This window comes from Anguilla rostrata, chromosome 3 (assembly GCF_018555375.3).
Source record: "Anguilla rostrata isolate EN2019 chromosome 3, ASM1855537v3, whole genome shotgun sequence".
Lineage (NCBI taxonomy): Eukaryota > Metazoa > Chordata > Actinopteri > Anguilliformes > Anguillidae > Anguilla > Anguilla rostrata.
In genome coordinates, this window is record NC_057935.1 from 67,334,095 (window position 1) to 67,359,224 (window position 25,130).

At 55.5% G+C, this 25,130-nt stretch overlaps 1 protein-coding gene across 1 annotated transcript in view; it reads left to right on the forward strand.

Moving 5' to 3' along the window:
- Positions 1-25,130, forward strand: part of pard3bb (par-3 family cell polarity regulator beta b) — a 273,730-nt gene that overhangs the window by 55,337 nt on the left and 193,263 nt on the right. The window contains 1 exon segment of the mRNA XM_064329842.1: positions 19,437-19,605. Within this exon segment, the coding sequence (XP_064185912.1) occupies positions 19,437-19,605 (169 nt within the window).

Genomic DNA, 25,130 nt, shown 5'->3' on the forward strand with positions numbered 1-25,130 from the left:
AAAACTGTTAATACTTAGAGCCCAAATCTTTATTAAGGAGGCTGAGAAGGGAATGTGTCGCAGGGTGGTAGTGAGGCAGTCTTGTTCAGACATGCATACAGTCTCAGTGCGTGTCTGTGAACAGGGATGCTTCCATGCACGTCTCGCAGACGGTCAGTCCAAACGCTGCACCCCAACACCCCTCTCTTTTTGGGCGGGGGCACCCTCATGCGCACTCCGAAGAGGTCCCGGCTCGCGTGTCGTCCGGAACGGGCCACGCCCTCCCCCTTTAGAGCCCAGCCTCAGGCCGCTACGCGCTCTTACTGCGCTCAGAGCTGAGGCCAACCGCGCTTTTAATTCCGCTGATAGTCCTATCGACCGCGTGACCTCCCCGCAGCCACCCCGCCCCAAATTACGGTGAATGCTGATGTACAGGACGGGCGTGTGTGGGATAAGTGAGTGATGGGGGTGGGGGGGGTGGGTGGATTGTCATAAATATGCTCTTAATGTAAACTGCACCGCAGAGCTCAGAGAAATGGGATTCACCCCAGATAAGAGCAGGCCAGCGCTGCAAGGGGGTGCGTAGCGTTCAGTGTGGAGTTTTGAAACGACCAGCGGCTAGCCGATTGGGCTGCCGTTCCTAGTCAGAACAAATTACATCCACTGTAAAAAAAAAAAAAAAATCTGTGAATTTTACAGTAAAAGTCTGTAAAACAGCGAAGATACGAAGCTGTAAATGGCTGAGATCCTAAATAATCACACTATTTATGGTGAAGCATTGTCATACTTTCAACATTTGTTGAACATATCGTGCACCCTGCTACCATTTGCTTAACAAATGATTGTCATTATTGAGCGGTATTAAAGTTCTGGCAACCCAGTTACCAGTATTTTACTGTAAAATTATTAATTTTTACTTGCACTTATCAGTGCATAATTACTATAGCATGTAATGTCATCTCATCTCCCTATGACTATTCCTTTATGTGCTGCTGTTCGGTTGACAAGCCTAGGAGAGGAGAGGAGTTATAAAGAGGAGATATGGTGTAGCAGGCTGGGCTGGTGTTGTGGGCAGTGGGTTGATATCGGGGGGGGGGGGGGGGGGGGGGGGTAGCTCTCTAACTGTCAATCTTAAGGCTTGCTTGTGGTTTATTATGGTTATACCGAGCCTCGTATCGATTTGCACTAAACATGTGAACTGCGCACAAAGATAATGCTTTACTGCCGAGCCACCGGTGCCCGTGTGAGGCGGCAGTGAATCACCGATGAGTCGGCGGACATTTTGAAATTCAGCGGCGATTGAATCAAACCCCCGAATTTGCTTTCATGTCGCCGCTAACTGCCGCGACTCGAGCGCGGCCGTGCGATCAGCGGAAAGAGTCGCCGGGCCGACCGCGGTCTCGCGGACGTTTGAAGGACGGCGCCGGACGCTTCGCTTGCAGGGCGGCTGACGCAGCGTAGCGCTCCCGCACTTAGCCCGCCGCGGCTAAAGTGCTCTTCGCGATAATGGAGAGAAAGCTACTCCTCATATCTGCATGGCTCTCCTGAACCTATTAAACAAGCCATTAACGTCTAAACGGTTATGGTCTGCGTATAATGTCTGAAACACAGGTATCGTAGCGTCGTTGCAGTGCAGTAATACAGCATTAGGGCTTTCGCATCTGGCCGACTGCTAGTCTGTAACCCAGATGATGTAGCTGTAACTTAGCTCATCTGGTGTCTAACAAGGTATGCGGGCGGGTTTGTCCCTCTCTCATGTGAATTATATCGTGTTTTTGTTTCATGTCTGTGTTCTAGGCTCCTCAATAGAAGCTTTATACTGTCGGTCTATCACACAACTGAAATGCCACTCAGTAAATATTCAAGATGCAGTTCAGTCGAAATTGGTTTTGTAATTTCTTGTGGCTTTTATTCCGTGCCAGTGTTCTGTTCATTTGAGCGATAGAAAGATGTAATCTTTACCTGCTGATGTAAAATAGGGATAAAATTGGAGAGCAGGCAGGTGGGAAGGATAGTAGGAGGGTGCCATAGCAACCAGAAGTGATTTAGGGAAAAGGGAGAAAAAAAGGCTGGTGCTGGTGCTCTGCGAGTTCTGTTCAGCTGAACCGGTACGTTTCTGTCAGAAATAAGAGCCATAGAGTATTTCCCATTAGTGCCAATGGAAATCAGTCTTTTTTCATTTAGAATTTTGTATTTTTGGGGGGGGGGCAGGTAATCATTTACAATGGGGAAAAATGTGTTTATATAGGAAAATATACGTTTTAATTAACGTGTAAACCTTCAGCATGTCCCTGAGTCAGATGCAGGCCGGTGGCCGGTGGAGTGTCTCAGGCACAGAAAGAGCCCTCAGTCATGCCCTTTACGAGGCTGTGCGGTGCAAACAGGAAGAGCGGCTTGGCGTTAGACGGCTGGGAGAGAGGGAAACCGAATTCTCGTGGGTTCGGCGAGGTTAGGCTGCCCCACGGGGGGGGGCTGAACACCCGGGGCAGTTTTAGAGACGGAGGTGGTGCGGTGCGTTGGGGTGGGGGGTGTAGGGGTAATCGTGTTGAGGTCAGGGACCCATGGGACGGCCTCTTAGTAATGAATAATCACCTAAATGTGTATCCTCACGCTGCGTTGGAGTTCTGAAACCTGCTCGCGTTCGCTCTCCTTCGTGTTCTCTGTCACCGGGGCAGTTACTGGGGCAGTTACCAGCACCCCCCCCCCAATCTCGTGTATGACTGATCTCACACAGCCCCCCCCCACCCCCCAATCTCACATAGACTTGAGGTTATCAGGGTCGTGATGCTGGAGAGCTCACGGAAACTGGGTTGCTTCAGGTTCACTCCTCCAGTGGAGCTACATCTGAATCTCATCAGTCAATACCACACTGTATGAATACAGGCACGGCGCAGGCAAAGGTCAAAGGCATAATGAGGATGGTGATGAGGATGATGATGTTAACGATGAAGGCGATGATGCCGGTAATGATGATGATCGCGCTGCACATGCCTGCAGGGCAGTGGGAGTAGGGGGCGCTGAGCATGTGACCTACCGGGCTCTTTATTTGGACGTGAGGAGGAGGAGGACTCTCATGTTCTGTGTCCACCTGACCGCCTGCCGTCTTTACTGCCTGCGGCATCTTCGCCTGTTCTTTCTATAGGCTGGCCTGGCCTCTGCAGCTCTCCTCTCCTTAATGTGCGATTTTCATACGGTCAGGATCAGGCTTTATGGGGAAGCGGCGGCGGCGATGCGGTGGCCTCTCATTGGCTGGCTGCTGGTGGGCCGCGCTCTGCGATTGGGAGAGATTGTGCAGGAAGCTCGTGGGCGTACGCGACGTGCGCCATTTTCATTTCAGGCCGTGGTCCTTCGCTCTGGTCCGGGAATAACTTCTGCACTCCGGAAGGCTGTAGATTCAAGGTTCTGCAGGAGACACTGCAATTCTTCCCTTTGGCAAAGTGGTCAGTCTGAGTTACTTTAAAAGAGCCACTCTGTACAAATAAGTCTTTGCTGTGTGAGTCGCTTTTGATGACACAGTGTGGGCGGTTCAGGACTAACAGTGCTGTTCATGAACACACACAAACACACACAGAAACACACACACACGTACATGTACACACACACACACCTGTAGACTGAGAAATATAACATCCGACAGGTGGGAGCACTTTCTGCCCAGGATCATTTCAGCCTCCTCTGTGTTTTTGCTTCACGAGGGAAGGTGGGGGGGGGGGAAAGAAAAATGGCCGATCCTCCACGCTCACCTCAGGGTGTGCCGCCTGCACACGCCGTAATTAAAGCCCGCGATTTGGGCCCCAGCCCCCCACCAGCGCCAAGCTTCACTCCGGCGCGGCCGAAGTCAGTTACGTCCCCGGGTTCGCCGTCGGAGCGGATCTGCCGCCGTAACCCCGGTAACGCACGCGCACACACACACACACACGCGCGTTACCGTGATCTGAGAAGCAAATATAGAAACGCCGTCCATCCGTCTTCTCTTCCCACCCCCCCACCACGCCCGACGCCTCCCGAAATAAAACCGATTTCCTGCGGCGGAAAGAAAAAAAAGCGACGGCAGACAAATTTTTACCGACTTCTAATGAACCCCCCCCCCCCCCCGAAATATGAAGCGCTCAGCCGTTTGGGTTTGTGTTATTAATTGCGTGTGAGCGCGTACGTTGCAGTGGGGAGATAAGGACCCTTTTTGGGATTTGTTACGCCTCCTCGCCTGCGATTAGCACCCTGCATGGGGGGGGCGGGGGGGGGGGAAACTGGTAGGGTGATAATCGCAGGACTGGGACGTCCTCACGACGCAGGTCATCTGCTCGCGCGTTTGCCCCCCTCCGCCTGGCGCCGGACCCGATTCCTCTCGTTTCCTAATCTGCTCTCCACACTGTGGAGGGGGGGGGCACCGTGCTACTATGTACGGAGATGATGAGCCATTAGAAAAGAGGTCTGATTGCTGATTGGCCGGGATAGCAGACTCATGTGCTGCGCGGGGTTGGCCGAGGTGCGCGGGCCAGACGTCCGCGTAATCGCTCTGTGTTGTTTCGCTTTAAGGGGGGGGGGGGGGGGGGGAGAAGAAACTGAAGAAGATGAAGAAGAGGGGAATGGGACGATCAAACATGGCTGCTTGGGCCTCGGTGGTGGTGTGTGTTTCCCAGCTGCCTCCTGGAGCCCGCGGAAGTCCTTAAATCACATCGGTCACCGGCGAGGGTTTTGGCGGCGCGCTCGCGGGACGCGTGGAAGAGGAACACGAGCGCTGGCCGGCTCTCTGTTCGCTTGCGAACGTCAGGGCTCCTGGTCGCTTCCTGTTCCCCGCGCCCGGACTCCGTGCGTTTGGTTTGGTTTGGTTTGGTTTGGTTTCCCGCTGCGTCCGTCCTGCGCCCTTGCAGGTGGACGGCCTGGGTTTTCTCCCCGGTCCTCACATCCAGGGTGTGTTACCCTGTCAGAAAAGATTTCTCTTTTTTTTTTTCCCCCCTTCTTCTTTCTGTTCTCTCTCTCTCTCTCTCTCTCTCTCTCTCTCTCTCTCACTCTCTCTCTCTCTCTCTCACTCTCTCACTCTCTCGTTCGCTGGCGCTCGAGAGCTGAATGGCCTGGGCTGGAGATGCTAATGTCTCCCGTTCTCAGAACTTAATGGGCCTCCCTTTCTTCCCGAGCGGAGGGGAGGAAAGGGAATGAAGGAATAATCGGGTAAAACAGCTGCCGGGCGTGTGTGAGACACCTTAATTATTCTGCTCCTCACAGCCGCTCGTTTCTGAGCTCTAACGCGCCTCAGTGTCACAGGAACAGAGCTCCTCAGGACCCATCAGGCTGTGGAGGCCGCACCTTTGGGGTGTGTTTGGTTTGTGTGTGTGTGTGTGTGTGTGTGTGTGTGTGTGTGTACGTGCGTGCGTGCGTGCGTGTGTGCATGTGTGTGGATCTGACAGATGCCCGGGCTGCTGGTGCTGTGGGACTCACCCCCCCTGGAGGACGGCTGCTTATTACTCCTCCACAGAAGCAGTGAGGAAGAAGAGTGATTTGGGGGCGAGGGGCAGATGAGGAGCGGTTAGCGGCGCGCTAGGCTCTGTCGGGTGATGAATACGCGCGGCTCTTATGTGTGTACGGCGGGAGAAATACGGCGGGCTGCCCCCCCCCCGCCCCCACGCCCCCCCACCTCCCGGGCGCTCGTCTGATTCATGGGCGGGTTGCCCTCTCCCTTCGCCGCTGCGTATAAATAACCAGAGGACCGGGCCTGTACCGCAGCGTACTGTACCGCTGCATTCTGGGGCCACTCTCTCTGTGCTCCGCGTGTTCCCCCTCCCCCCTCCCTCCCCGCCCTTACAAGCGTGGTGCCGTTAACACCAGAGCCCCCCCTGACCCCCCAGACCTCCAGACCCCCCCACCAGGTTTCAGGGCAGTCTTTTGAGCGAAAGCAGGAAGTGACCCTGCGTCTACCGGCTCTCCCCCCCCCCCCTCTGTCTCTCTCCCTCCCCTCTCCTCTCCTCTCTTCTCCCTCTGATAAAACCCCGCCTGGTCTGGGGCAGTCGGCTGTGTAATGACACCGTGTCGCTGGCTGGCAGAAGATCTTCGCCGACGCCCCCCCCCCGAAACGCGGCCGTCCCGCCCTGCTATCGGAGGCCCGCCTGTGCGCGCAGATCGCCTCGGAACACGTGTCTGTTCGTACGGGACGCTCGGCTTGAAGCCCCGCCACGGCCGTCACCGCTCTTATCACGAAACGGGCCCAGGAAGCCTCGATACATGATAATGCAAACGGCGGCTGGCAGGTATTAATGCATAACAGGGTTCAGATGAAACTCTCATTTGAATTTATACACTGGGAAATGAATGGAAGTGAGCTTTAGCCCGTGGGTTTGCTGGAGGCTAAAGAGAATAGTTAGCGGTAGCGTCGGTTGTGGAAAATAATGCTTAGTGAGGCGGATTTCGCACCGTGCTATGCTAATGGTCTGGTTTAATATTCCTGAATATGAAAACGCGAGTGGGGAAAGTGAGTGTAGCTGCGTGCTCGGGTGAAGGGGCATTATTTGGAGACCGGCGGTTAACTTGACCAGTTAACCTTACCGCATCCCAGGTTTGAGCAGCGAAGCTCATTTTCGGTCGAATTTCAGTTGAAGCTGATTTGCAAAAACTTGCTCGCACTCAGAGTCTTTTGGGGTTAAGTGAACAGCCAATTGAATACATTTTTAGTGCGTTGAAAGTCATTTTAAGACCCGTTTTTTTTTTTCACTTCGTGTTCACTGCATGTCTGACGTGATGCTTTGCGCTGCGTCGGCCGGCCTGCTTAAAATTTAGTGGACATCTGAGCGCCATCTCCATGGTTTCTCATTAACCAATCCAGTGATCCGCTTCCTCCACACAGAGCACTTCCTGCTGGGGGTGGGGGGGCGGGGGTCATGTGAGTGTGGCGAGGGCGCATTTTTAAACGCTTTTCTCCCGTAACTGTTTCTCCTCGCTCTGTCCGCTGGGGAGTGATTGGGCTCTCGTGACGTCCTGTGATGATGTCACGCGACGCGTGTTTGTTTCCGAGCGGCCGGGTGCGGGGGGGTGGGGGGGGGGTGTATTAATTGGGATTACGGGGCCCCGTTAGTCACCGGCGCGGGACTTGGCGGCTCTCTGCGAGCCATATGGCGCCCCCCGCTGGCCAGCGTCGCCGGACGGCGGGGTCACCGAGCTCCTGCCATAACTCTGGGACGGGCGGAGAGTCGCCAACTGTTCCTCCGAGCTGCCCGGTCCCCCCCCCCCCCCCCCTTCCCGAGCTTCTGCCCGGTCCCCCCCCCCCCCCTTCCCCGAGCTTCTGCCCGGTCCCCCCTCCTCTTCCCCAAGCTTCTGTCGTCCGCGGCGACGGTTTGCCGACGGTTTAGCCGCAGTCCTGCCGCTCTCTCACCACGGCTTGGTAAAATTCCCCCGTCTCCCGTTTCTGTCCATTTTCCCAGTTCTGTTTCCTTCTTCATTCCACGGGTCTCTGCCTGGTTTACTTGGCTTTTTAAATTAATTAATTGGTTTGTTTTGAAATGCTGTGCTGAGCTGGAATCGTCGTGTTTTGTGACAAACTGGTAGCCAAGTCACAAGGTCAGGTGAAAGGTGCGAGTGCGTAATGAACGAGTTTAGGCGGGTCTCTGGACATCGATCGCCTGGGCGTGGCTCATCGACTTGGTCGTGGAGTTTGTGCGCATGCGTGTGCGTGTGTGCATGTGTGCGTGCGTGCGTGCGTGTGTGTGCGTGCGTGTGTGCGTGTGCGTGTGCGTGTGCGTGTGCGTGTGCGTGTGCGTGTGCGTGTGCGTGTGTGTGTGTGTGTGTGCGTGTGCGTGTGTGTGTGTGCGTGTGTGTGTGCGTGTGTGTGTGTGTGTGTCCAGTGCCGCGTGGGAGGGGAACGTTTACTGCCCTGCTTAAGCAGCCGCTCCACTAGCAGATTGACTCTGAATCAGACGGCCCTGCGCTGCTCTGGGCTGTAAACCGGCCTGCAGTTAGTATGGATTAGATGATTTGTAAGAATGGATATTGCAGTTAAACTGTATGAGGAGACGCGCGGCGTTTGGTCGGAGAACGATTTGATTTGGGTGCTGAGCTGAGCTCGGGTGTGTGCTGTGGAGAGGCAGCTCCACACACACACACACACACACACACACACTCAGACACACACACACAAACACACATCACACACACACACAAACACACATGCACACTCTTAATCCTTTAGGAATGTTCTTAATGATTAGAATGTTCTCAACTGAACATTCTAATGCTGATGTCACAGTCACTGCTGCTGACTGAAAGCAACAGAGTTCTAGAACACTGGGGGGGAAAAAAACATTTGAAAAAAAACCTACTCTTTAACAGCCGTTGATGGGAATGTCAGTGCCCCTCCCTCACCTTCCTGTCCCGCACGGTGCAGTGCGACCCGCCCGGCAGATCAAACCCCCGCCCTTCTCTGCTCGGAGGGCTGTTGGGGTTAGGGTGCAGCACAGTGCTACACTTCCTGTCTTCGTTTAGGTGTCTTCCATCACCTCTCCTCCCTCCCTAGTTGTGTAGAAAGCTGTGTTTTTATGAGCTGTTTAAATAGGAGTTGTCAATCGAGCCCGCATGAACATGGGTACACAGACTGTGTGTGTGTGTGTGTGTGTGTGTGTGTGTGTATATACACCACACACACCCTGCACAAACACTGAGAAACACACACACACTCACGCACAGCCTGCGCAAACACTCAGAAACACACATGCACGCACACACACACACACCCTGCACAAACACTCAGAAACACACATGCACACACACACAGCCTGCACAAACACTGAGAAACACACACACACACACACGCACATGCAGAGGCCAGTCCATGAAAAGTGAAGTGAAAGGGCAGTGTTCATCTGCAGAATGATAATGTTGGGGGGGGGGGGGGGGGCGGGCGCATTAATATTCCTCTCTGCCGGTGCGGCGTGTTAACAAGAGGCAGCACGCGTGTGTGGGTTCAGGGACTGACAGGGGAGGTTAAACCCCCCCCACCCCCAGGCCCCCCCGCCCCCGCGCCCCTCTGGAAACTCAATGAAGAGATTATCACCGGGGGCCGCCCCGCTTGAGGTGGACCCGAGGAGGAGGAGGGGGGGGCTCCGGGCCTCCCATTGATCCCGGCCCGTCCCGATTAAAGATCCGGAAAGATCCATAACTGGGGGGGGGGGACTAATGAGAGAGTCCCCCGGTCCGGATGACCAGTTTATCTCCGCAGGGGCTGATTGATGCCCGATCATCGCCCTTCCGCGGGATTGTTACTAAGCAGCAGCCTGGCGGGGTTTATCACCGACACTCTTACCCTGACTTATTTATTACCCCAGCTTCGACGGGGTACCAGTTGCCGTTTTTCGACCGACCGCACGGCACGGAGCGGTTTTGGAAATGGCGGTTTTTAGCGGTTGTAAATTTGGAGCCACGCGGTATTTAAAGCGACGGAGAAAATGTTGCAACGAGCGCGAAGAGAACACGACAATCGAGATGACAATGGAAGGGGGAGCGAGTGTCACACGAGAGGGTCTGATTAAAAAGGAGCGTATTGTTCTCAGCCAGGCTTTGTCTCTCTCTCTCTCTCTCCCTCTCTCTCCCTCTCTCTCTCCCTCTCTCTCCCTCTCTCTCTCTCTCTCCCTCGCCCTCCCTCTCTCCTCTCGCCCCCTCTCTCTCTCGCCCTCTCTCTCCCCTCCTCTCCTCTCTCTCTCTCTCTCTCTCGCGCGCGTTTTGTGGAGCGCCATTGTTGCGCGGGAGCCGCGGGTGTTGCATTGTGGTCGTTGTCGCGGGAGGCGCTTTTTGACGGAGTGACAGCGAAGCGAGGGGCAGGGTTGTGGAGTGAAGCCGTGGCGCCGATCCCGACGGGACTGACTCTCCGCTCCCGCGTGTGTGTCCCTGCTGGAGGACCTGTGGCTTCCTCTGCAGCTGACACCAGTGTGTTGTGCGTGTGTGTGTGTGTGTTTGTGTGTGTGTTTGTTTGTGTGCGCACTGTGCGCAAATAGTCTGAATAATGATCTTTAAACTAAATTTTCTGGGTCTGCACTTGTTTTGTAACAATGTGTGGAAAACTATGGGCCCCACTTGGCAGGTATAGAGTGATAGTCCCCTCTTAGTAGCACAGAAGTGTGTGTGTGTGTGTGTGTGTGCATGCGTGATTGCGTATGTACATGTGCGTGCTTGAATGAGTGAGTGAGTGAGTGAGAGAGAGAGAGAGGGAAAGAGGGAAGATGTATAGAGGAGCTGTAGTTGTCCTGGCTCAGAGCTAGGTGGTGCTGTCAATCTTCTCTCAGTGTGGGGCCTGTGTGCACTGAGCACTGTGCCCATACAACAGGGACAGAGACCCTGCCCCTTCCTTCAGACCGCCGTGGGGAGAAAGAGAGATGAAGAGAGGGAAGCGAAACGGAGAGAGAGAGAGCAGTAAGGGTGGAGCAGGGAGTGAGACGGAAGAAGAGAGCGTGGGGGGGACCCCGCCCTAGCCCCCGTCATGGAAGCACGGCTTTTCACGGGAAACCGCGTGTGACTTGGAGGCGCAGCAGAACCCTTCTCTACGCAGGCCTCAAAAACACATCTGCAGCAGGTCTCCATGTCCCAGCATTCCCTGTGTCTGGAGAGCGTAAGCGTCCAGACGCTCCGCAAAGCCGCGTGCGTGTGCAGGGCTGGAGGTCTGGGAATCGCCCCGAGAGAGAGAGACCGACAGAAACACGCCGTGCGCTTCTCCCCCACCGCCCCCATTCCATCTGCATCCGAGACTGAACATTAAAACAGCGAAGCTCGTTTCTGAGGATCGTGGTAAAACCAAGCGGCCAAAACCGGGCTGTGTGACATCACAGTGACTTTAGTCCGTATTTTCCTACAGTCTCTGTGCAAAACGCCGTCCCGCGTTTGATAACGACACTCAGGAAGCGGACGGGCAGTCGGGCAGCGAGGGGTAAATGGTCTAATGCGTTTGCCCGGATGCGCCTGGAGGGGGCGGTGTCCCCGGCCCGCGGGTCCCCGTCAGACGCCCTCTTACGATTCGCGGGGCGTGCAGAAGCGGGAATTCCAGCTGTGCTCTGATAGGGTTAGGGAGAGGCAAGGCGCTATACATCATTCAGCAGCGCTGATTCGCGGCTGGCCACGGGCGACAGCAGCGCTCTTACCAGCGAAATAACGGCGTGTTTATCTGCTCCAGTATGGCGGGAGCGTATGAATGAGCGCTTGTGTTGTGTTTTTTTTGATAGTTAAAGCAGAGCGGAGGACGCTTGGTTTGGTTTTATAATCGCTCTGGTACGCGGGCGATGGCTCGTTTTTGAATGGGGGGGCGGCTCCCCCCCCAGGAGAGGGCGTTAGCGGCGTTCGGCCTGTCCCGGACGCGGACGGCACGCGGGGTTTATGATGGATGTCCCCCGTCAGCGGACGCCTTCAGAGCCGTTTCCCCCCCGTGGTTTGGCGGTAATCTCCCCGCGTCCCGTGCCCTGCTCCCTAGAGGGCGCCGCGCAGCCCTGCGTTAGCCTCTGCTAGCGTTCCCCAGCACGTGTCTGGCGGGGGCCCGGGGGGGGTAAATTAACCGGCTCCCTGGCGGGGGCGCTCGGGAAGCTGAAGCACAGGGGCTCTGTCGGCGGTCTCCCCGCCGCTCGATGTTTTGGGCCGCGATCCAACGCGCTCCGGTCCGCCGCTCTCGTGCACGGCCTCCTGGGTGGGTCCTCTCTGCCCCGGGTCTCTGCACCTGTACGCCTGCGCTCTCTGCACCTGTACGCCTGCGCTCTCTGCACCTGTACGCCTGCGCTCTCTGCACCTGTACGCCTGCGCTCTCTGCACCTGTACGCCCGCGCTCTCCGCTCCTGTAACAGACGCCATTCTGCTTGATTAGCATTTTACGGGCCGGCCGCTGCAGTGTATTAGTGCTAATCGATCTGATTAGTGAGGGGATGATAAGAACACACATCGCATCGATGCCTGCTTCGCTCCGGCTGCCCGCTAGACCGTAAACATTATAAATCTGCCCCCCCCGTCCCGCCCCGCCCCCCTGTGTGTGTAATTCTTCTGCAATAAAGCGAGCGGTGCACGGCGGCGAGTGGGGGGGGGGGGCCCCGGTGTGCGCGGGAGGGCGTGGGGGGAGGGGGGGGGATTTATGCCCTGCCAGACTCCAGTCCCACAGTCCTCTCTGCTCCTTATGTGCTCCACACACTGGCTGAGAGTGCTGCCACTGCATGAACACGGGGAGGCACGCCATACATCAGACCAGCGTTAGTTTCTCCTCATATCCTGTTTCTCTCTCTCTCTCTCCCTCTCCCTCTTTCTCTCTCTCTCCCTCCCTCCCTCTCAGCCCTCTGTCTTTCCTGCTTTCACTCTCTCTTCCTTTATCTTTGACTCTCCTGTTCTTTTTCCTTTTTCTTTCTCTTGCTTTCCCTCCCACTCTCCTTGTCTTTCCCCCCTCTCTCTTGCTGTCTTTGTCTGTCTCTTTCTCCTTCTATCCTGTTACCCTCTCTTTAGCTCTTTCCTGTTTCTCTTTATCTCTTTCATCACACTCTCCCTCTTTCACTCTCCCACATGCTCTCTCTCTCCTCACTCCCTCTTTCTTTATTTAGCTTTGTTTTTCTCTCTTACCATCACTCTCTCACCTCTTTCTCTCCCCCACACGCTCTCTCTGTCCCTCTCTCTCTCCCTCTCCCTCTCTCTCCCTCCCTCTCTCCCTCTCTCTCTCTCTCTCTCCCTCCCTCCCTCCCTCCCTCTCTCTCTCTCTCTACGCCCTCTTTGTTGTGGGCAGTACTCGACCGCGCTCGGGGCTGGATGGGCGGTTTATGAGGAGAGAGAGTGGGAGCGAGAGAGAGAGAGAGAGAGAGCAGGAGAGAGAGGGAGAGAGAGGGAGAGAACAGGAGAGAGAGAGAGAGAGCGGGAGGGAGAGAGAGAGAGAGAGAGAGCAGGAGAGAGAGGGAGAGAGAGAGAGAGAGCAGGAGAGAGAGAGAGAGAGCGGGAGGGAGAGAGAGAGAGTGGGAGAGAGAGCAGGAGAGAGAGAGAGGGAGAGAGAGAGAGAGAGAGAGAAAGGCGATTGGGCCCTTATTGAATAGATATCTCACTGCACGTGTCAGACACATTAGCACTGATGGCTTCATTATGCTCTGCGGGATTACATGAAAAAAAGAAGCTTCTGGAAAGCCGCTCCGCCCCGCCGCGACGGGCGTGAGCGCGGTTTCGACGGGGAGCGGGGCGCGGGGAGCGGGGCGCGGGGCGGTTTCGACGGGGAGCGGGGCGGTTTCGACAGGGGGGCGTGAGCTCGACCGACGGCGCAGGGGAAACGGCGCTGTCTCCCGAACGCTCCGAGCTTTATGACTGCGCCTGATCGGGCTTCCTGCTTCCTGCTTTAAAAGCACGCCCTGTTCAATTTCCTCACGGCGAAACGCGGAGGGGCCGCAGATGCACCCTTCGGGGGCGTGATGAGTGTGTAATCGCGTTTTCGGCGCCGGAGGGGGAGCCCGGAGGAAGCGCTCGTACCTCACGTGCGTCGGTCACCTGTCAGGCCCGCGAGATCGAGCCACGCAGAATTCCTCACTATTGAATTCAGCTTCATGTGGAGAAAACAATCACAGGAGATTCACAGAGCCATGCTGAACACACACACGCCTGCACAGGCACACACTCAGGCACACACACACACACACGCCTGCGCACACACACACACTACCACACACACAGACACTCCCACACGCATGCACAGGCACACACTCAGGCACAGACAGACACACACACGCACACACAGGTGCTCACTCACAGGCACACACACACACACACACACACACACACACCCACGCCTTGGGTGCTGAATTACAGGCACAGGTGCGTGCACACACACTTGCTCACACACTAACACACAGATACACTCAGATGCACACAGACGCAGACACACGCTCACACAGAGACACACACACACTCACACAGAGACACACACACACTGAGGAAAACGGTACTGCCTCCATTTCCGCCAAACCCCACACTTTGCTGTTAGTACTTAAATTTGAGTAGCACTTTAGGCAAGTGCGCTTTTTCCCAAAATTATGAGCTTGGCATCCACAAGTGTCACAGATTATTCATGAAGAAATTCGATGATCGTAAAAGTCATCTGCCGGAGCGCATGAGGGCGGGCTGGCTGGCTATTAGCGTCTGAGTGGGTAACCACCGGGGCCCAAAATCAGACCTGGGGGATCAGTGGGGTGAGGGGGGGGCCCCCTCACCCCCCCCCCACACACGTGCCCATCGCGCCCCCCCCACCCCAGCGCCCGTGGCCCGGGGTGGTCCCTGCAGGTCGGGGGGGGGGGGTCGGGCCGGGGCACGGGGGCTGAAAACTGGGCCTGGTTCGTTTCCCGGGTGATCCCGATTGCCCCCGGTTATCTCTCGGCGCGGTGCGGCGCAGGGGGGGGGGGGGGGGGGTCAGCTGTCAGACGTGTCCGGTGCCGTGTAATCGGACAGCGGGAGCCGGGGGTTCAATCACGCGCGGCGCGTCCTCTCCTGATTGCCCCGCGTCCCCCCCGCCCCCCCTCCGTCCCCGCCCAGCTCTCCCCGGCCTCTCTGACTGATACCTGCTCTCCAAACTAATCAGATTTCCCTCCTTTTCTTCTCTTTTTGTTTTTGTTGGAAATGTCAGGTTATTGAAATCAGGGATGGGGTGTCAGGGGGGAAAAAGCATTTGCTTGCCTGTGATTTAGAGAGGGTGAGAGAGGGAGGGAGGGAGGGAGGGAGCGAGAGAGTTTGAGAGAGGGAGGGAGAGTGGCAACACACGGGAACACACACATGCAGACACACACTTGGACACACACACACACACGCACACACGCACACACACACACACACACACACACACACACACACACACACTTTCCCCAGGTCTCTGTTTCCTGCGCAGCGTCCTGACGCGGTGCTGAACGAGTGCAGCAGCAGAGAGGCTCTCATTCATCATAACCAGAGGAGCTGATTCATCCCAGCAGCCCGGCTCTCATGGCTGTTTGTCACTCTGCCACGTTTCTCTCTCTCACTCTGTCATTCTCTCTCTCTCGCTCTCTCTCACTCTGTCACTCTCTCTCTCTCTCTGTCATTCTCTCTCTCTCTCTCTCTCACTCTGTCATTCTCTCTCTCTCACTCTATCATTCTCTTTCTCGCTGTCTCTCAATCTCACATTCTCTCTCTGTCGCTCTCTCTCACTCTGTCATTCTCTCACTCTGTCACCGCCATTCTCTGGCTCTCACTCTGTCATTCTCACTTTCTCACTCTCATTCTCTCTCTTGCTCTGTCTCTCACTCATTTTCTCTCACTCTCACTGTCATTCTCTCGCTTGCTCTCATTCTCTCACTGTCATTTTCTCTGTCTTTCTCTCTCACTCTGTCATTCTCTCTCACCCTGTCATTCTCTCTCTCTGTCACTGCTGTACTCTGGCTCTCTCTCTCTCTCTCGGTCATTCTCTTTCTTGCTCTCATTCTTCTGCTGCCCCTCTTTCTCCCTCTCTCTCTCTTTATTTTGTCAGCTTCTCATTTCTCTGTTTCTCAGGCCTTCTCAGTGTCTGTTTCTGTCCTTATGCTCGGACTCGCCATGGCGACAGTGTCCTTGCTTTTGACTAATATCCGATGACCTCATTGGGCAGTCTTGATCTGGCAGTTATATTTTTTCCTCCTTCCCACACGTTTGGAAACGTAAGGACTCAGTCAGCACAGAATAAGCGGCGGGGTCTCCTGGTCTATCAGCCAGCCCCTCACCATAACTGAACATTGATCCAATTACCGTGTCCGCACGCGTTCCCGGAGGTCCCCACGCCGCAGGGCCTGATGGGTAATGTCTGAGCGGGGCCGGCCCGCTCTGGCCCGGGGTGTGGAGCGGCGGGTAACTGCGCAGATGGATTGGGGTCGTTAGGGTGACGTTAGTTTAGGCGAATTCGTTGAGCTCCGTCTCTTTAACAGTCTGTCCGTCAGAGCGGACGGGCGTGCGGTAGCGTGCGGTAGCTCTCTTAAACGGGCTGATCTAGCGGCTGCTGTGCCCCTGCCCCCCACCCCCCACCCCCCACACCACCGGCCCTAGCCCCCCCTCAACCCCCCCCCCCCCCCAGGCTGCTAAACCCTGCTTACTCATGGCTTTTTCCCGCTCTTATCTGAGAGAGGCTGCAGCAGCCTGCTCGCTAAATGATATCACTGCTCTGCGAAGTTTATTATGGCAATTAAACACTTAACTGGGACTGCATTGATTAAAGTGTGTGTGTGTGTGTGTGTGTGTGTTTATATGGACATACATGCGCACACACATACTGTACAAGTGCGCACAAACACAGTCTTTCTCTCTCACATGCGCACACACGCACACATACACACACACTTGCGCCCCCCCCCCCACACACACACACGCACACATACGCGTGCACACACACACACACACACGCACACGCACACACACACACACATGCACACACACACGCCCCCCCCACCACACACACCCCCCCCCCCCCCCCACACACAGTAGAGTATGTGGTGGGAGTGGCCCCAGGCCTGTGCGTGGCTCTGTGCTCAGTTGCTCAGTCAGCAGTTTGTAATGGCGCTGGTGTGATATCCCCCCTCCCTGGAGACGGATCCTTAGCGTGCAGACACTCCGCTGCCCCACAGGCCCCCAGCCCCGGCGTTTAGCGCTGCCGGCCTGGTGATTGGCCGGGCTGTTCTGGGCCGAGAGCTTCCAGCACCTGTTTAATTCCCAGTCACTCAGGAGGGGGGCGCGTGTGGTGTTCAGGTGGAAATAAGCGCTCTGTAATGGGCTGTTATGCACTGTAATGCACAGGGCTCTAATGCACAGGGCTGTAACACGCAGGGCTGTAACGCGCAGGGCTGTAACGCGCAGGGCTGTAACGCACAGGGCTGTAACGCACAGGGCTGTAACGCACAGGGCTGTAACGCACAGGGCTGTAATGCACAGGGCTGTAATGCACAGGGCTGTAACGCGCAGGGCTGTAACGCGCAGGGCTGTAACGCACAGGGCTGTAACGCACAGGGCTGTAACGCGCAGGGCTGTAACACGCAGGGCTGTAACGCGCAGGGCTGTAACGCACAGGGCTGTAACGCACAGGGCTGTAACACACAGGGCTGTAACACACAGGGCTGTAACACACAGTGGGCCATTCAGACAATGCAGCAGTGCTAATTCTGTGTTTTGACATGGGGTTTAGCCTGAGCCCATCAATCTCAGAGCACTTCTTTTACCTGTCTGTCTCCTCCTGAACCCCTCTCCTCTCCCATTTCTCTTTCCCTCTTTAATTCTCAGTCCATTTCTTTCCTCTCTTTCGGCCTGTGTCGCTGTCCCTCTTTGTTTGCTTTCTGTCCCTTTGTTCCTCCATCTGTGTTTCTACCTTTGTCTCTTTTCCTCTCTCACTTTTTGCTTTTTGCTTTTATGCTTTTCTGTCTCTCTTTCAGCATGCCTCATTCTGTCTCTCTCTCCTCTCCCTCTCTTCTCTCCTCCTCCATCCCCTCGCAGTGCAGATTGAGAGCATTAGCATTGCACCACGGACTCTTCCTGTCTGTCCCCTGCCTCTCTCTGGTAAATCAGAGCCCTTTGCCAGCGAGCATGCTCCGGTGTTTTTTGGGGGCGGGGGGGCGTTGGGGTGGGGGGGGTGCTCAGGCCCTGGTCGGATGCTGTAGGGAGGGGTGCTGGGGGGGGGGGGGCCTGGCTCGGAGGCTCCAGCAGTCTGTGTTTCGGCAGGTGGAGCTGCAGTGCAGAGTCGCTGTTAAACGAACGCGGGGAGGTTTTGTTAATGAAGTGTCATTCATTACGCGCTTCCTCCATTAGCAGTGAGGCTCAGGGAGAGTGATGCGCTGCTCAGGCCTCTTCCTGTACTGCAGCGCTGCCGCTCGGTTACCGCGGGTTACGCCGGGCCCAGGCACAGAACACACCTGCGGCCATGACAACGGCCATTACAACAGACATTACAGCAGACGTCACAGCAGACTTTACAACAGACATTAGAACAGACATTACAACGGCCATTACTGCAGACATTACTGCAGACTTTACAGCAGACATTACTGCAGACATTACTGCAGACATTACTGCAGACGTTACAGCAGACATTACAGCAGACATTACAGCAGACATTACAACAGACGTTACTGCAGACATTACAGCAGACGTTACTGCAGACATTACTGCAGACATTACTGCAGACGTTACAGCAGACGTTACTGCAGACATTACAGCAGACGTTACTGCAGACGTTACAACAGACATTACAGCAGACATTACAACAGACATTACAGCAGACATTACAGCAGACATTACAGCAGACATTACAGCAGACATTACAGCAGACGTTACAGCAGACATTACAGCAGACATTACAGCAGACATTACAGCAGACATTACAGCAGACATTACAGCAGACGTTACAACAGACATTACAGCAGACGTTACAGCAGACGTTACAGCAGACGTTACAGCAGACGTTACTGCAGACATTACAGCAGACGTTACTGCAGACATTACTGCAGACGTTACTGCAGACGTTACAGCAGACATTACAGCAGACATTACTGCAGACATTACTGCAGACATTACAGCAGACATTACTGCAGACATTACAGCAGACATTACAACAGACATTACAGCAGACATTACAACAGACTTTACTGCAGACATTACAACAGACATTACAGCAGACATTACAACAGACTTTACTGCAGACATTACAACAGACATTACAACAGACATTACAGCAGACGTTACTGCAGACATTACAACAGACATTACAACAGACATTACAGCAGACGTTACTGCAGACATTACAACACATTACAGTAGACGTTACAGCAGACATTACTGCAGACATTACAGCAGACATTACAACAGACATTACAGCAGACATTACAACAGATGTGGCAATGAAAGAGGGCAGATGGGGGTTTATGAGGACCGTTCTCAGGGAGCTGGGTGCATGTCAGGCGCATGCTTTAGCTGCTTCCCCTGGACAGGCTGGACTACAGCCTCTCCCTTTGGAATGATCCCCACTGCCTGTGCAGTCAGGTGGTCTGGCTTTGGTCTGTTAGATGGTCTGTTATATGTTTACTATAATTTATTCAGCGTTTGTTTCTTTTGTGTCTTTGTTTTGACTGAATGTGAATATTTCTGGACTAGCACAGTAGTGCTCACCTCTGTTATGTGCGTTATTTTGGGCTCTCCTGTGCGTGCGTGTGTGTGTGTGTGTGTTTGTGTGTGAGTGTGTGACAGTATGAGAGTGAGTGTGTGTGTGCATGAGTGTCAGTGTGTGTGTTTGTATTTGTATGTGTGAGTGTGAGTGTGAGTGTGTGTGTGTGTGTGTGTGTCTGTGTGTGTGAGATGTGTGTAGCACTCTGCTCTCTTTGTGTTGCATTGTGTAGCACTGTCCCCGCTCTGTGTGTAGTTTTGTACCGCTCCTCTCTGATTGGTTGGCGCTGCATAGCGCTCCTGTCTGCTGTGCCCTGGTGTGTAAAGCTGCTCTCTCTCTCTCTCTCTCGCAGCTGATCGCCGTGTACGAGGAGGAGGAGGTCCAGCAGAGGGCAGCAGCGAGTCCCGGGGCAGGCAGCGCCACGGGACGCCCCAGCCCGGACCCCTACGACTCCGAGCTGTCCGTCTTCCAGCCGATCGCCGGGGGGGAGATCGAGGTCAACTCCTCCGCCCTCAAGTCCAGTAAGTCCCCACCGCTGCCGTCGCGCGCGGGCGCCTCGAACCTGGGGGCCGGCGTCTGGAAGCGCGTAGCGGAAGCGCTGCTCTCCGCTCAGACGTGACATCACGCGGCGAGCGGCGGAACAATGGAGACGAGCGGGAACGAGAGCGCTCCAGATGAATCTCGCGTGTCCTGAGCGCGGCCACGCTGCGGACGGGGGAATGGCTGCCGCCTCCCGTCTGTGTCCTGGGAGTACGCGTTCCCTCCGGACCCGAAATAGTCCTCTTTCAGAACACCGCAACCCCCCCCCCCCCGGTCTCCCCCCCCCGTCTCCGGGGCCCTCGGGGTTGCCGTGGTTCCTGTCCGTCAGTCTTCACCACAGGCCCGCCGCAGCCAGAGGAGAGACGGACTGAAGTGGGAGAGCTGGGTCTGACGTTCCGTCTCCCCGCCGTGCCCGGGGGTGGCGGTGGCGTGCTCCCCACTGCATGCTGGGATACGTACACGTTCGGGTCACTGAGTGCGGGTGGACTGGGGGGGCCTCTGTCTATACCACCCCCTCACCCCCCATTATAGCCAAACGGTTCGCAGGTGTACCCTAGCTCAACTGGGGGGGAGGGCGCAGGGAGACAATAGGGTGGGGGGCATGGTGAGAGTTGAAGGACAAGGCACAGCACTGAATGTGTATGAGAGTGTGTGTGTGTGTGTGTGTGTGTGTGCATGTTGGAGAGGGTGCTTAAAAAATGGCCTATTACCAAAGGGTGACCTGACCAAAAAAGTTTGGGAACCCTGTCTTATGCCCCTTTGTACATTCCAGAAGGTTCCGAATCGGCACAGGGCCGTTACTCTCCATCGGTTTCACCGCGTGCGTGTGTGTGTGTGTGTCTGTGTGTGTGTGTGTGTGTGTGTGTGTGTGTGTGTGTGTGTGTGTGTGTGTGTGTGTGTGTGTCTGTGTGTGTGTGTGTGTGTGTGTATCTGTGTTGTGTGTGTGTGTGTGTGTGTGTGTGTGTGTGTGTGGCCGTGCGTTTGCTGAGGGAGAGGGAGGAGATGGACTCAGCTGTGTGCTGATGGCTGGATCTATACCGCCCCGCACTAATCAGATTAACAGTGATTACTCCGAGACTCCTGGGTCCCCCCCACGCCCGCCCCCCCCACCCCTGACTGAGGGACAGCATGGCTCCCTTTATCGCCGTGCAGCAGATCTCTAAAAACCTGAGTGTTCAGTTAACCCCTTCTGGCTCTAATAAGAGGGCTTTGCCTTTTAAAACGCGTCGTCTCCCTCCCCACCGCAGCTGATGTGTGGCGAGCGTTCTGGCACAAAATGGCCGCCGTGCATCGCCCGGGTGAACCCGGTGGCACGCATTGGTGGTGGCTGAGGCGAGTTTTCCCTCTTCATCTCCGCAAAGTGCTTTGAGTGTGAGAAAAGTGGCATATAAATGCAAGCCATTGTTAATATCTGACTGTCTGAACACTTTATTGCATTGTTCCGTTTGTGTGGAGGAAGTGAATCCTTGCGGTAGGAAACCCGCCAGTTCCTCCCGCCGAGCCCTGAAGTTCCTGTCTGGCTAGCCCGCGGTTCCCCGGACCTCCGCCTGTTTAAGGGTCCGGCACTTTCCACTGTCCAGCGCCACTGAAATGATCTTTTTTTCCCTTTTGTTCTCATTTCCTCCATCACGGTGCGGGTTGGAGGAAGAATGCCTGCTTGTTTGTGCTCGTCTTCCTTTGTGTCTGTGTGCATGTGTGTGTGTGTGTGTGTGTGTGTGTGTGTATGTGTACGTTGTTTGTGTCTGTGTGCCTGTGCATGTGTGCTCGTGTGTGCGTGCGCGCGCATATGTGTGTGGTGTTTGTGTCTATGTTTATGCCTGTGTGTGTGTGTGTGTGTGTGTGTGTGTGTGTGTGTGTGTATGTGAGCGTGTGTGTGTGGTGTTTGTGTTTACGATTGTGTGTGCATACATTCATGTGTGTGTACATAAGGGTGGGTGTCCGTTGGTGCGTGTGTGTGTGTGTGTGGTATGTGTGCGTTGCTGTGTGGTGTTGTGTTTAACTTGTGTGTGCTACACATGAGTGTCATAAGGTGGGGCCTGGGGTTGTCACTGCGCTGTGTTATACAGAGTGCAGTGTAATGAGTAGCCTGGCTGGTAATTTATTGCTGTGGAGAGTGGGTTTCGGCGCGGTGCCGCCGCTGCTCGGGCCGGCTCGTGTTTCTGCGTCTCCACATCAAGGCGGAGGTGTCGGTTTACAGAGTAAACTTTTCCCTTTTCATTTGCGTCGGTGTTAAATAAGCAGTTTGTCACATCAGTTCAGCCAGACGCCCATCTGTGCCTTCAGCATGTGAGGGGTGGGGGGGGGGGTGGGGGGGGCGTGGGGGGCTGTGGTTGGGTGAGTGAGAGAGGGAGGAAGTGAGAGGGAGAGAGAGAGAGAGAACGGTAGTAATTCCATTATTCGTGGCATATCCATCTTAAGTAGAAGTCAGTTTCAATTAGTCATGCTTTAGTGTGAGTGATGGTCTGTGTGACTGTTTGTTTTCCTTTGCAAGTGTGTGCGTTTGCATATGTATGTGTGTAATGTGTGTACTGTGTGCGTGCGTGCGTGTGTGTGTGTGAGTACTGTGTGTGTGTGTGTGTGTGTGTGTGTGTGTGTATGTGTCTATGTACTGTATACAGTGTGTGTGTGTGTGTGTGTGTGTGAGTACTGTGTGTGTGTCTGTGTGTGTGTGTGTCTATGTACTGTATACAGTGTGTGTGTTTCTCATTCACTATAAGCTTGTATAGTAGTGCAGTTGAAAGCAGCTGTGACGGAGTCTGTCTGAGGGCCTGCTGTGTGGAATGTCCCAGGTCCGTATCCTAGAAACAAGGGGCAGAACAGACAAGGGGTGCGCTGCCAATCACTGGACCCAGTCCAACAGAACTCGCCTCTGACCCGGTACCCCCAAAAACCCCCTTCCTCTCCCATGACCCAGAACCCCTCATCCTCCCATCCTCCCATCATCCCCATCCTTTGTTCCTGTTCGGCTCCCCCGTCCCGCCACCCCGTCCCGCCACCCCACACCTGCCTCTCCCATGACCCGCCGGCATCACCCCCCAGACCCCCCCGACTCCTCCCGCTAACTGGATTAGCACTGCGCTCCGAGTGGATACCCTTAGCCTAGCCAACCATGAACAGGAGGAAGAATAGCTCCTTTTAAATCCAATTGCACACACCACACCCCATCGCCCTCCTCCCCCCCCTTCCCCCCCTTTACTAATTTAGTTATGAGATGACCGGTGAGGTCCCTGGGGGTGGGGCCGGCTCCTCTAATGCTCCTTTATGCTGAAGCCCGCCGTTTTATTCCTTCGGTAATTCCCGACGACCGCCAAGCCGCCGCGGAGGAAATCGATTCCGTGTTTTTGACGTTAAGCTTCCGTGCGGCTCCCGTGCGCGGGACACAGATCAATTGGGCTTTGTTTTCGTCCGCCTGCACGCAGAGCCGCCGCCGCCGCCGCCGCCGCCGCCGTCCTCTGATGACCAGCGTGTCGCGCGTGGCGCTCTGCTGTAACTGTGGCTCTGTAGGTAATCTGTGCGAGAGAGAGAAAGGGACCAGACTTCCTGTTGCAGGCCTGATCGCCGCGGCCCCTTCTCATGACGGGTACCATTAAACACGTGTGGCTGGAGAGGCTCAGCTGCAGCCGTTCTGCTTTAAATACTGTGCACACACACACACAAGCACCTCAACACATATCTCACACACACACACACACACACACATGCACTCGCACGCACGCACCCACCCACACATGCACTCTGCTTCACGCTCTACCACAGAGAAGCCTGGGTGACCATACCGTACCGCTACCACGGTAACCAGGGCCAGTGCCGCTGCCGCGGTAACCAGGGGCCACAGCAGCGGGAGCTGACGGACGGTCACACGTTCACGCTCGCGGCCCCGTTTGCTCAGTGAGATTGGGCTCACGGAGGACCATACCCCCCCCCCACCGTGTGGGATGATTAGAGCCGCATCGATCCCCGAACTGCAAACACTCATTCACTGGTGCTCCTGTGCGCCGGGGGAAAGACACGTTATCACCCGGCCCGGTAACAACACCGGCAGGACCGCCCGCCCACGGGCTGGGGAGTGCGCTATCGACCGCTAACGAGCTGGGCTCACCTTCACCTGCACCTCCCCACTCCTGTACACATTCATATACACACATATACACACACACGCACACACCCCCACATATATACACACTCATACAGCACACACACGCACACACGCACACACCCCCACATATATACACAGATACACACACACACGCACACACCCCACATATCCACTGCAACACTCATTCACAGGCACATGTCGCAAAGACACTTATCACACGGCGGTAACACACCAGACCAGCCACAGCTGGAGTCCTATCGACCCACACACTGCTCACCTTCACACTGCACACCCCACTCTTACACATATACACATCATATACACAAACACAACACACCATACCCCCCACCCTTACATCATATACACACATACACACCATCACATACTAACACACTCATACACACATACACACACACAAACTCATACACACCAACACACACTCATACACACAACACACACACACACACACACACACATCTCATCGAGTCGAGTGACCATTAGATAAAGGCGTGCACACCACACGGCACTTGGAGTCACGTAGGCAGCGTTACTCCCAGCCAATCACCCCACACACACTCATACACACACACAGACGAGACGACGGGCAGAATGACGGGACGCTTCGGAGGAGGAGTTATTAGAGGAAGGGGAGCGGGGCGGCGGCGGCTGAGCCGTCGATGGGGGGCCTCGGCCCACTTGACTTCTCCTGGGCCGGCTAATTCCCCTAATTTCTTACAGCCCCTCTTGCCCGGGGTTCAGAGGTCAGAGTTGGGCACCCCGGTGTTCCGTCACCTGACCCGTGGGGGAGCGGGTCACAGCTGTCCTGCCGATCCTTTCAGAGGGGTGGAAGGAGCTCAGAAAAGGGGACGAGTTCATTTAACCGGCTTGCCGGTCCGGGTGTTTTGGGGGAATGTTTCAGTGAAATACGCGCACGCTGCGGGTCTGCAGTCAAATTAAAGAGCTCATTTTAAATGGCCGTGTATTTATTTTGAAGACCGTGCAGCACTTTTAAGCGCTGACCCACGAGTCCTCCCTTGTGGAGCATGAGGCGGAGGAGCTGTGGCGGGGTGCCGCTCTCTGTGTGCCGGCTTTGTCACGGCGCTCTGGGCCTTCTCTCCGCTTGCTCTTCACAGGAACAAGATTAGCCACAATTTTGTGCTTTTGAGAGCCGTCCTGCGTTCGGAGGGTCAGCCCGGAGCACCGTCCCCCTCCCGACAGTAAATGGGGGGGGGGGAGGCAAATGTGTGCTTTTTGTGTGAACATGCGCTGTGGGGCTTCTCTGCTTATTCCCGCTGCAGAAAGAGACCCCCCCCCCGTCCTGCTGGCTTGCGGAGTCTTGCTGTGCTTTGGGGTTAGAGGAGCGCATGCCGCCCCCCCCGCCCCCCCCAGCATTCGCGCGCTCCCCCGTCA